Here is a 14,029-nt window from a genome sequence, read left to right as displayed (position 1 = left end):
CTTCCACTGTATAACCGTAAGGGATTGGATTTAGGTAATACCTGAATGGCCTATGGTTTCCCTACTTTCTTCAATTTAAGTCTGATTGTGCAATAAGTAGATCATGATCACAGCCACACTCAGCTCCAGGTCTTGTTTTTCCTGCTGTATGCCAAGGCCGGTTGCTCACAAAGTTCATCTAAGCAACTACGGTGAAGAACAGTCCATTCACAGAACCCTTGTGCGCCATCAGTGGGAATGTACCTTGGTGAAGTCACTACAGAAAACAGTGTCACACTTGCTCAAAAGACTGAAACTGGGACTGCAATATGTGCGCGCTCAGGACTGTCTGCCTCCGTGAGACCCCAAGGACTGTGGCCGCCAGGCTCCTCTGTCCCTGGGATTCTCCAGGCAAGGATCCTGGAGTGGGCTGCCACGCCCTCCTGCAGGGGATCTTCCCGACCCAGGGATAGAACCCTTGTCTGTCTCCTCCATCGGTAGGCGCGTTCCTTACCACTAGTGCCACCTGGGAAGAAGTATAATATGATCCAGCAATTCCACAATGTGGTATTTTTTCAAAGAAAATAAAAACACTACTTAGAAAAGATATAGGCATCCCTATGTTAATTACAGCATCATTTACAATACCAAGATATCAAATCAACCTAAGTATCCATCAATAGATGAATGGATAAGAAAGAAGATATACACACACACACACACTGGAATATTAATTGGACATAAAGAAGAATGAAACCTTACCATCTGTGATAACATGGATGGACCTAGAAGATTTCATGCTAAGTGAAATAAGTCAGAGAAAGACAAATATTATGTATGGAATTTAAAAAACAAAAATAACAAAATAGAAACAGACTCATAGATACAGAGAACAAAGTGGTCTTTGCTAGAGGGAAAGAGGGCAGAGGGATGAAAGAAACACGTAGGGGAGATTAAGAGGTACAAGCTTCTAGCTACACAACGAGGAAGTCCTGAGGCATAGTGCACAGCACATGTGGGAACACAGTCAGTAGCGTGCGATGACTTTACAGGGACAGATCACAACTACCGCCACGGTGATCATTCTGCGCTGCGCAAAAACATCAAATCACTACGATGTACACCCAAAACAAATGCAGTACTGGAAGACGATTTATACTTCTATTTAAAAAACTAGAAAATACATTCAAACGATGTTGAAGACTTGTTTCTTGATACACTCAAAATTCCAAATATTACATTTGACCTTGTACAAATCTGTACAGATGTATTACAATTCAGCTAAGAGGTTGGTTTCACATATAAATAGACACTTTTAAAGTTTCTCTACTTTAATAATAATGTGACTGTTAATGTGGCTTTAATGATAATGTGACTGAAAGAATTCATATTCATTTTTAAATAAGAGATTTCTTTTTGGAGCTACTAATGATTTCTATGTGAATTTCAAAAGAAGCAATAAAAACAGTAGTAGAGAATAAATTTCCACAAATTCTGACAAAATTGTGTTGATTGTCATTTGTACTACATTTTAAAAAATCAAGTAATATATCATTAAAAAATAAGTATACATAAAAATAATTTTATAAAATAAGAGTTACATAGATACATACAATTAGATATGTTTTAAATCTCAAAGAATATTCCCTGAGTCTATAAGAGGGTGTTACTGTGAAGCACACATTCCGTGATACATATTTCTGAATTTTCACTAAGAGTATGCATTACTTTTGTTTTTAAAACATTCACAATATCCAGAATTCATTCCTGATTCATCACTGTGCAACTTAAGAATCAATCATGCATACTGATGAAAAACACATAAAAAGCAGAATCAGATTTTGTTGCTACACATATTTCCAGAAGACTATTATTATGCAAGAAAGTCAGACAGAACAGCGTAAGCACATAAAAATGAGAAGGCGATTCAATGAATGTTAATTTGAAATATTATGCCTGAGGAGATCTGAAAAAAAAAATTGAGGATAAGCATGCTTCAGAAAAAAATAAAAAGGAAAGAAGGAAAATCATTTCTGAAAGAGGCCAAGATGAATAAGCTGAATAAAAGCAAGCAAAATGCTAAAACACTCCTTTCTGGGGTAATACCCAAATCTAAAAATGTAAAACATAAATTTTAGCTTTCTCAGATAAAAAGAGCACGCTGACTAGTTGTAACATGTTACCAGTTAAACCAGTAAACAGGAGAGGTTGGGGAACCTGAGGAATAATATTAAAATGATCCTGGCATGGCATTTCCTAGTTAACTGTTATTCATTCCTCAGATGTTGTCTCAAACGTTAACTTCCTTAAGTTTTCCAATTAAAAGCTTTCAGAGCACTGTGTATCTTTATAGCATTTACTATGGTTTATAAATTCATATATTGTATGTGATTTACAAATGAGCGTGAATTCTCCCCAGCATGTAAGCTCCATCGTAACATGTCTGGGCCTTAAAAGCACTCACTCAATCAGTACTTTCTGGAAATTAATTAATCACGGTTTGGAATGGATTTGCTTTATTGTTACGGAGGAAGCCTCCTAAGTCCCTCTCTGTGTGCCTGGGGCACAGGAAATGGTCTCTCATGATGGTTTCATTTTGACTTCAAGGTATATACTGCCTTCTCTTGAATCCTTGAATGGCTGGGTAGTGAAACAGTTAAAAGAATCTTAAGCATGCAAGGACAAGGCTACAAACTTGGAATTGACTGTCATCCAAACAAACTGTGGATGTGTATACTTTCGCTCAGCCTATCTGAAGACCCATCGTATGGATTTAAAAGGTCGTTCAAAGAGCCTAGAGACTGTGGCAACAAAACAAAGCAAACCTGTCTGGTACATTCAGAGACTAATCCATCAGTTCAAAGCGGAACTTAGCACATGACAGACATCCAATAAGCACCTGCTGACTGAACTGATGATATAACACGCTGAGATACCTAATTTCTCATAGTTACTGCTCGCGGCCTCCATTTTTGTGTTATTTCTGTTTGATTGGCCCACATCCCAGGGTCCTACAGAATACTTGCTCAACTAGTACCTCTTGATTGAAATGAATGAAGAAATAAAAAATAATGATATGCAATTACACAGAGGACTTTCCCCCAAGTTTTATTTTAAAATATTTACTATGTTGCTATTTTTCAATTCATTATCAGATGTTAATCCAAGTGTTTGGTTCAGTCATCTCTAATTCTGCATCTTTAATGTTTCTCTGTTCATAAATTCTACTAATGTCTCACCTACCAGGTATTAAACTCACCAAGCAGTAGGCCATACATTTTTAATTTCACCTTCCTACCTTGCCAACATGAATAAAATGATACTTTACCAAAATGTGTTTTTAGCAAATGTGTCAGATATATAAATCAGAGAAATATGAATTGGTACTTTCCTATTAATAACAGCATAAAAGTTTCCTCTGTAATACTTTATCACATATTTTTGTTTATCTTATACAAAAGCAAGGATTTGATTATACATTAACATATGAAATTTAACAATGCTATTTGAATCTATGAAAACCTACCAATATTTATGACACAAGATAAATAGTTTTAGGTACAAACTCTAACTGTGACTTTACAATATGCACCATAAACAGGTTAATAACCATGGAATAGGTTACTAAGTAACACTAGAATTACACTGAGATTCAGATACTTAGATACGCTTAATATATTAACGTCCAATAAAAAGTACAGTGGGAGAGGGCGAGGGTGGAATGATTTGGGAGAATGGCATAGAAACATGTATAGCATCACATGTGAAATGAATCACCAGTCCAGGTTCAATGCATGATACAGGATGCTCAGGGCTGGTGCACTGAGATGACCCAGAGGGCTGGTACGGGGAAGGAGGTGGGAGGGGGTTCAGGATGGGGAACACGTGTACACCCATGGTGGAATCATGTTGATGTACGGCAAAACCAATACAATATTGTAAAGTAACTAGCCTCCAATTAAAATAAATAAATTCAAATTAAGAAAAAAAGTAGTTGTCCCGGCTTGAACTAGCTAAAACAACAGACATTCTCTGCTAGCATAGTAAGAAGGTAAAAATTGAAAGTATCTGCATCCATGTAGGTCAGCCACAATGTTCACAGCACGCAGCTTCACACCATGTTGTAAGATAACTGATAGGCATACAAAAATAAAGCTTCAAACTAACTGCCAAAAGAGATTCTAGTTGGCATAGACAACGTTACTAAAAGTAACATTATTTGTGTTCAATGAATGCCTCAAACTTAAATATATGATTTCTAAAATAACATTTCCACTATTATTTAAATTTCACAAATAAATCTCAACAGGAACCAGAAAGAATTTTTAAATTCTCCAATTACATTGATATTCCATACAAAGCACGTTTGTATGTTTTCTCAAATAAAGTGTTCAAACAATGGTAAAAATGCCTAATGGTCTCCACAGCACTTAATAAGAACATATTCATTCACTCTCTGAGTCTCACAAGCACTGTATCGGCTATTACCCCCATTACATCCCGAACCACAGAGCTTATCATGTACATATCTGGGCTTGAAACCCAAGTTTCCATTGGTCTACTACTTGACATTTTTCCATTTTCTAAAATCCTGTATGTCTTTATATCTTCCTCTCTGAGGACATCTGTCCCCTTACGTACAGCTTTTATAATCTAGTAATGGATTATAAAGTCATTGATTGGAATAAAATTCCAATAGGCAATATAATAAATATCTGGTAATGACTTCCCCCATTTATAAAACCCTTCCAGACAACAGGTATATGACAGAGGAAATGGAATAATTTTAGACCAAGTAAGAATCACCTACATAAAAAGGAAAAAGAATTAAAATTTTCCCCAGTACTCTATTCTACCTCAAAACTCTTATGACTGAAGAACTCAACATTATATAAGGAGGGCAAATTAAATAAAATTAGGCAGCGGAAAACTGGAGGCATTTACAGAAACATAGGCACTCTCTTCTTTAATAGAGATCTCTGCAAAATTTCAATGTCAGAGGAAGCCAAATAAAATCTTTAAATGTGAACTTGTAACAATGTCTCATTTTTAGAATATATAATGCTGTTCACTTTAGTTACTTAAAACAAAATGGAAATATGAAGACAAGTCATAATTTCCAAGTGGACCCTTTCTCCATTTTGTTTCTTAAAAAAACTAATTTAAATTCCTGTGGTTACATTTTAAACTATAATAGGTAATAAAAGAAATATTTCAGTCTTAATGTATGAAACATTTCAAAATAATAACTTTTAGAGCTTAGAAAATAGACGGAAACATTCATATAAATTGTAGTTAGTTCATACTTCACCTACCCTCTTTCCTTCCAAATTCTCACACCATTTTACAAATATTGCCAACATGGTCACAGGTTGTAAGGAGGAAGGGTGTCTATCAATACACCATAATTTAAAGAGAGATGCAAATTATAAAACAGCTTGCCAAGGAAATAAGGAGTGACATACTATTAGAAACAGCAAGTTTGATGTATGAGAGCAGACAATTATAATCATCACATTGAGATCTGAATACCATACAAAATTAATGTAATATACACTTTAAAAGGCTTATCTTAACCCATCTGAACAGCATCTATTTTCCTTTAAATATAATTCTTAGATGTGACTATACCAAATGCCACTTTTAAATGGTTATTTTTATGATATGTGAATTTCACCTCAGAATTATATCTATGTAACACAGAGATAAAATGTATTATCATTAGATGAATTTATATGTATATGAACTATGTATGAACTGGAACATATATGTTCCTAAAACCTCCTGAAATTCATCTAATGATAGTGGCTCAATCTTCTTGTAAGTACTTAGTGTCGCTATAGTGCCTGGACATTTACTGAAATCCTATAGGCAGCCAGCTTGAAAATGCATGCTGTTTGAAATGTTGAGGTTAAAAAATGACAAACAGAAGCATTAATTCCTTCCTATGCCAAAAAGTTTAAAATTTCTCAGTGGATAAAGTTAAAGAATTTTGAAATCACTCTTCATCTGTTTCGTGCTTAATAAAGAATGCAACAAAAAAGGAAACAGCTTACAATACTTAAACTTCAATAAATAAATCAGTATAACAAGCAATGTGACTTGATCACTTTTAAAAATCTTTCTAAATTTCTATTTACTGTTCATTAACAGCAACAAATAAAAGCTTATACTTATATGGAAAAAACCCCTTAATCCTCAATGAATCATAAATCAATTCAACTATCATCGTCTCATTCATTAAGGTATTTCATTATTACTATTTAATAAAATATTTCTTAAAAATCTTGTGGCAACATTTTTGTGAATTTCAAGGTCCAATTTTAAGAGCATAAAAATCATAATTAAGTTTCTCTAGAAAAAAATTGTAATAATCATATATTTCATTTTTAAAGGATCATAAACAAAGTTAATTTAAAATATTAAATAGTAATGCATTTAAATTTAATGTAAATTGTAACTGTTTTTAACTTAATATTTTTAAATGCATATTTCCTTTAAAAGATGAACATTTCAGTGCATTTTGGAGCACTGAATTTAAAAAAGCATTAAGTGCTAAAGTTACTGTTATAGGCATTTACCACAAATCACCATTGTATTACAAGTATACCTCAATCAACTGCATCAAAATATACATATGAACTGAAGCGGAAACGTACATCAACATACTGTATGATGAAGTGTCTCCTTTGTCCATCAGAAAATACAGAAAGGACATATTCACCAGGTTTCCCATGACTCTCTCGAACCAAGAAGTCTCCCTGCTGTTTCAGCAGGTCTTGCGCTTCTATTCTGGGAATTGCACCATGGTACCAGTCCTGCTCTGCCAGAGGTTTCTCAAGTACGGGGATGGTATCACAGAACTTGAGCACATATTAGGAGAAAAAAAAAAAAAAACAGTAAGTTAAAGAAGATAGCAATTTTTTTCTGGTAGGACTAACAGCAGTTATAAATACTTCTTACCTATGTTCCTCCCTTTAATTGACCAATTAAAAGTTATCCGAAAAATCTGCAATGTTCATAATCTTTTAATACTTCCTCGAGCACTGCTGCTGACGCGTAATACATATCCTATACTGCAAGATTATTTGTTTTTTCTATCAGACATAGGTACACACAATATTAGCATTTAGAGTTAGCACTTATAGTCTTAGTCACCATATCATAAAATACATATATTTAAAAATCTTCTATCAGAGGATTATGATGAAATGAGAGTATTATCAGAGAAGCATCATAAACAACTTCATTTTTAAAGAATTAAAAGTTGAATCATATGTTTTTATGGAATTAACTCTTGATCACGTGGGCTGCCCACGTCATGGGTTCCAGGAGCACTAAGGCTTCTTCCGGTGCTGCCTTCTTGCTGTGCCTGCTCATCCTTGCTCCTCCGACTTCCTTAACCATTACCTCTGCCACGTGGCTGGTCCTGATCCTGCACAGCAACGGCAGACAAAGGCTCAGCGGAAACAGCATCCCTGAAACCACCAAGGTGCAATGACAAATGTGCGACAGAAACAAGGGGGGGATGTAAGCCATGAGCACAGCAGGAAGCAAGTTATCTGTTATTTTAAGAGGCCAAACGCTAACAACAAATAGAGACAACTCAGAGCTGGTTATGTTTCTTTGAAATGTTTCTAATTAATAATGAAATCATACATCTTCTGGTTACACTAAACAGTTGTTTGTTTGTTTATATTTATCACCCACAGAAACTAAACTGCCCCAGGTCATGAGAATCCTTCATGGGTAAGCCACGGGCGCCTCCCTGGTGAATGAGAACCAGTTTGAAGACAGCCTGCACTGTTTCTATCACTTAGTGCTTTACTCGCTAAGTCGTGTCCGACTCTCACGACCCCACGGACTGTAGCCCACCAGGCTCCTCTGTCCATGGGATTTTCCAGGCAAGAAGCAGTTAAGTTCAGTCGCTCAGTTGTATCTGACTCTTTGCTACCTCATGGACTGCAGCAGGCCAGGCCTCCCTGTCCATCACCAACTCCCGGAGTTCACCCAAACTCATGTCCATTGAGTCAGTGGTGCCATTCAGCCATCTCATCCTCTGTCATCCCCTTCTCCTCCCGCCTTCAATCTTCAAGGCCCAGCATCAGGGTCTTTTCCAGTGAGTCAGCTCTTTGCATCAGGTGGCTGAAGTACTGGAGTGGATTGCCATTTCCTTCTCCAGGGGATCTTCCCAATCCAGGAATCGAACCCAGGTCTCCTGCATTGCAGGCAGATTCTTTACTGATTGAACTATGAGGGAAGCCCTCAAGTTTCATCACTTGAAGAGGCCTAAAACTTAACGGTCAAAGTTCCATTTTATATTAGCCAAAGCCCATCCTACTGACTTAAAAACTGAGAAATCCCAAACAGAATCAAAGGAGAGTACACAGTCTGGTTTCTACTTCTACCACTACGTGAGTGTGAATGCTAGTGGCTCAGTCGTGTTCAGCTCTTTGTGGCCCCATGGACAGCAGCCCACTAGGCTCCTCTGTCCATGGGGTTCTCCAGGCAAGAACACTGGAGTGGGTTGCTATTTCCTTCTCCAGGGAATCTTCCTGACCCAGGGATTGAACCCAGGTCTTCCACATTGCGGGCAGAGTCTTTATCATCCCAGTCACCAAGGAAGCCCTGCCACTGTGATATTAATTCTTTAAATACATAAATGATGCATCTGTACTCAGAAATTGTTTATAAGTCGAATAAGCCTTTTCTTTTGTTAGAATTATGACAAATACTTTACTTTCAAAACAATTTAAATTATATTCCCAAAATGGTTTTACAATTGAATTATATAAAGAACTAGCCACAACTATGAGATAAAAATAATTATTATTTTAAAACAAATGCATAATCCATACAAAATTAATTTTTTTATATATTGATACTAATAGTTTATAATTCTTAAAGTAGGCGGTCAGAATGATTAAATATTTCTTCTCTAAAATTTTGTCACAATGGATTTCAATATAGAAAACACTAAAATTTTTACTGTTACAGAAATATTTTTAAGTCTCACCGATGATGAGTGTTTTATTGATTTTTCCCTCTGAGAAGAATCAATATAATAAGAAATTCAGTGTCACTTCTAGGCAAAAAAACACTTGTTTTTATTATTATCTCTTTTTAAAAAGGTCTACATAATAGAAAAGCATCACAAACAAGGATATCATGTGCTTGATTTCCTCTCCTATCAACTTATCCTCCAAAAGGTTGATTTATTTAGAACTGGGACAACATAGAGCCTGGGGAATTCATTAAGTCAGAAGGGCATTTGAACTACAAAAGCTCAGCTAACACAGAAATTCATTAAAGGATTTGAAGGTGGGGGGGGAGGGGGGGAATCATTCTGAAATATCTAAGTTTGTTTGTTTGTTTTAAAAAGAGAAATAAATGGCAAGGACCCTACAGTGCTATTTCATAGGGATTATGCTTCTGTTTTTTTGTCTCATAAGGTCTTTTGGGTAGGAAGCCATCTGCCGTTCCTGGCCCTAGACAATACTGTCATGGAATGCAGGGTGATGCCACTATGGGTATATGTGTGTGTACATGTGAGGCATGCATACACAGGAAAAGGCCGTACACAGCCCCTGACTGCGTCTATCAAGGCCTTTCAGGAATTTCCCTGGAAACACAGAAAAAAATTTTTTCATTAATGTGCTTTCAATTAAATTCTAATACAGCTTTGCAAGCCTGACAGTAACAGAATGAAGGACATGCCAGCAATGAAACCCAGCGTTCCAAAGGCTTTCATAGTGACATCAAAATGACAGGAAGCTTTTTACTTCAAACATCACAACTTTCTCAGCCTAAGTGGGGAAAGATTTTTCCTTGTTATCTAAAATTCTGTCAAAGAAATGGGGAAGAGGAAGTTTCCATTTTCATATGTGCAGTAATATAACATGATTAACAAGTTATACAATAATAAGACAAGCTTTTCTGACTGACTAGACTAGATATTTACCTATTTTTCCCAGATCTTAAAGAATATTCCAGCAAAAACATGCTGAACATAGTGTAATAAAAAGATTGGTTTAAATGAAGATGCAATGAGGAATCAGCCCAAGAAAACGAAAATTTTTTCCAGACTTAAGAATAAGAGGTTATTTTTTTGTCTTAGTCTAATTAAGACTAATTACCAAGAATTTAATGAATATCTGTATGCTTTTATTCAAACATTTGAGCACAAGATTAGCTCCTTATGAGAGGCAAAGACAACAATGTTTTTTTAAAAAAAAAAACCATGCCTGGATTTTACTCAAATTAAGCACCCAAATAAGAAAACATTAAAAAAAAAAAACTAAAATATAACATCATCGAAAATATGCAGGTACACCTCTCAAGTGAGTTTGAAACAAGCTAAATAAAATTTCAACACTAACATATAAGTTTTTATGAATTTTTAATAAACATAAAAGTGAACATAATTCTCTTCTAAATCCTCAAATAAATTTAGTTATTAGTCTAATAATTTAAGTACAGAATTATTTCAAACCGAGTGTAACAATATACTATAGTGTCTACAAGTAACTCATAGGATTGAAAACATTTCTAAAAAATTCCATAATGACTCTTTTAATTTTAAAGCTATATATCACTGAGAGATTTTAGGGGCGATTAAGACTCAAATGTCATACAAACAGAAGAAAATCACCAAACACTTGCAAAAGGTGGGAAACAGTGCCCTATTGAACAGGAATCTGACTGATGGCAGTAAAAGCTACTTTCTATGAAAGGGCAATGTTAAATACTCTGGATATTTCATCTTCATGATTGTTTGCATTTGTGCTAGACAAAAAGGATGTAAAGCAGTGTTTCCATCTTTAATAGGCACAAAGGCCCATCTGTAAATTGACAAATCCTATTTTTTTAGCAATAAAGTAGAATTGATCTTTTTTCATGGATTGATATCTGTTATTTTTATCAAAAGCTTATTTTACCTAATGTTCACTTTCCACTATGAAATCAGAGGCAAGACTCTTATTAACAAATTCCTTAATTAACAATTTTTGTACTTTTTGAGACTTTGAGTTTGTTCAGTCTTTAGGTAATAATACAACTATGATTATCATAATGATTAGGCAGAATTACATGCTGATCAGATTCACATTCTTATACAGTTCCTCCCCAAACAATATTAATGTCACTCTTCCCAAAAGATATACAACTTAATCAAACCTGAATATCACCTTACTTCCATGACTTTCCACTTCCCTGACTGCCTATTTGTGCACCTTCCAGGATCTCTAATAAGAGATCCTATCTCTAGCAAAATATATTTTTTAAAAGTCATTCATTTTTGGTCTCATACTTCTCCAATACCTTCTGATTTCTCCTGACTTTGCTCTTTCTTCCCTGCTTCTTTAGTTCCTTTACTCAACTTCTTTTTATGAGTAATCGTTTTTTCTCATTATTTTTATCCATTTACTTTTTCCAGTTGTGCCTGTGACTCTCATTCATTCTCGTTCATCTCATCGCATTGCTGCCATTTTTTCTACAGCTTTATTTTTTCAAAATCAAACATCCTGACCTGAAGCTCACACAATATTGCAGAGAAAATGCACCACTGCATCAGTAGTGACATTTTAATCCACTAACTGTCTTCAGTGCAAATGCTACACCACGATTTTTATTTTTCCTATTTTTCATTTTTCTACATGTTACTGTCTGGGCTAAATAAATAAATAATAAGTCCTTAAGGATAAAGGAAGACAACCAAGGTTTAAAATACATAATATCTAAGTTGAACTTAACAACATCCCTTGTCAGAGGAAGTACAAGGTTGTTCTGTTGGACTTGAAGAAAAACACTAAAAAACATAAGCAGTTTATTATGTTATGAATGAAAATCACTATATTCTCTTATGCCAATGGTGAAAGCCCAGCATTATAATAACAACATGATAACCAATGTACAACAGACACAACTGAATCATAATTTGCTTATTTTCTAAACAGAAGCAAACAAGCAAATCTTACTTAGTATATTATTATATATTATGGATGCATATCATTATTTTTCAATATTTTTATTTTCAATCAAGTTCAAAGTAATTCAAAAATTTTTAAAAACTTAGATGTCAACAGAATCCAGAAAAATGTTAATTTTAAGGCGACAGAAGAATAATTTAATAATTCTTCTGATATCTAAAGAACAATGATCTGGACCAAAGTATGCTTTATTTTTAAGAACATTTTTCAAAGAGTGCTACTATTACAAATGTGTTCTGTACTCTATTCAGCAGTGAACAACTAGTACTCAGAAGGGGCTACAGGACAGAAGAGAAGGTTCAGCCACTTATAACAAAAATTCTGCAGTAAAAAAATGGCTATGGAGAAAGGGCGGTATTCTTGATATGACTAGAACAGATCTCATCAAATATAATGTGGTTTGAAAGACTTTCAATGGAAATGGACCCTCATGATCACCTGTAGGCTTTCAGAGTATACAACAAACCGTGTCTAACACCCCAGCCTTGATTTCAGAAGCAGTCTATGAGCAATAGTCCTCAATGCAAATTTATAACCTCCTGAAGCACGAAAGATGCAGGATATAAAGCAGACCTCGGTGCCTGGAGGGACTCAGAATAGGCTATTTAACTCCTTTAGTGCAGTGGAAAAAAAGGAACACGTGCTTGGAGCTGATACAGCATATTAAAATACTAATCTCACCATAACAGTAAATATTAAACATCTATCATCAGATACTATAGTCTGTTAAAGTCAAATTCACCTATGAGCTAATTATCTGACATTCTTCCTTCCAGCAACATTTCTGATTAAAGTGCTCCATCAGACTGTCTTCACAGAGAGATCTACATTTTAGCCACAGTGTAAAAAATGGCAAAATAAGTAGCTATGAGAAGTTCAGTGGGAATACTATCATGATTAATCCATTTCCGGTTGTATAATGCAATTAACAGTTTTATTTTATCTAAAATTATGCTCTAAGCTCCCAATTTTTATGTGTTTGAGTAAAAAACCAGTGCTTTCATAGTTGCTTTTAGATTTTAAATTAAATATGCTTCCACACATTAAAAAATAATTTGAACATATACCTCATACCATATACAAATATTATCTTGCAATGGATCAAAGACCTACATGTCAAACTACAGAACTCTAGAAGGAAACACAGGTGACAGTTTGCATGACTTTGCACTAGACAATTTTTTTTAGATACAGCAACAAAAGTGTGTGCAATGAAAGAAAATTAGATAAATGGACTTCCTCAAAATTAAAAACTTTTGTGTGTCAAGACAACTCCAAAAATGATGGAAAAAAATTTTCAAATTATGTCTCTGATAAGGGGCTTGTATTCAGAATATATAAAGAACTCATAACTCAACAATGAAGGAAAATCACCAATTAAAACATATACAGTGGATATGAACAGTCATATCTCCAAAGAATACATACAAGTGACCACAAATCACATTAAAAGATACTCAATATCATCAACTGTCAGGAAAATGCAAATAAAACTACAATGAGATACCATTTCATATCCACTAGGATGTCTATAATTTTTTAAAAAACGGGAAAATAAAAAGTGCTGCGATTGTAGAGACGAGGAACACTCAACTTATACACTTTGCTGGTGCAAATGCAAAATGCTGCAAACGTGGAAAACAGTTTGGTAGCTCCTCAGAAATTACACACAGAATTACCACATGACCCAGCAATTCCTTGGTATATAACTGAAAGAACTGAAAACATACATTCCCGTAAAAACTTGTATTTGAATGTTCACTGCAGCTTTATTCATAACAGCCCCGAAGTAGAACAACCCAAATGTCCATTAGCTGATGACAGGTAAACAAATGTCAGACAAACCCCCAAGAGCAATGAAGGTCCAATAACTGCTGCACCGTGGATGAATCAGGAAGACGTCACAGCAAGTGAACGAAACCAGGCAGGAGAAGGCCACATAGCGTATGACTCTACTTGTGTGAAATGTCCAGGACAGGCAAATCCATAGGAGCGAGGCTAGATGAGTGATTACCAGGAAACTGAAAAGGGGGGAAGTTAGGAGCAGCTGCTAAGGGGAATGG

At 35.1% G+C, this 14,029-nt stretch overlaps 1 protein-coding gene across 11 annotated transcripts in view; it reads right to left on the bottom strand.

Annotated features, from left to right (window-relative positions):
• The window catches only part of FER (FER tyrosine kinase), a 456,675-nt gene that overhangs the window by 225,060 nt on the left and 217,586 nt on the right, over positions 1 to 14,029 (bottom strand). For 6 of the 11 annotated variants that reach the window (XM_060416072.1, XM_060416073.1, XM_060416070.1 and 3 more), the window contains one exon: positions 6,639 to 6,842. In XM_060416072.1, the coding sequence (XP_060272055.1) occupies positions 6,639 to 6,842 (204 nt within the window). Of the gene's footprint in view, positions 1 to 6,638; positions 6,852 to 14,029 lie in introns of all 11 variants that reach the window. The other 5 variants (XM_042251005.2, XM_042251004.2, XM_042251002.2 and 2 more) reach the window with 1 other exon arrangement.

Source organism: Ovis aries, chromosome 5 (genome assembly GCF_016772045.2).
Source record: "Ovis aries strain OAR_USU_Benz2616 breed Rambouillet chromosome 5, ARS-UI_Ramb_v3.0, whole genome shotgun sequence".
NCBI lineage: Eukaryota > Metazoa > Chordata > Mammalia > Artiodactyla > Bovidae > Ovis > Ovis aries.
The sequence above is the reverse complement of the archived record's forward strand: the minus strand, read 5'-3'. Positions and strand labels throughout refer to the sequence as shown.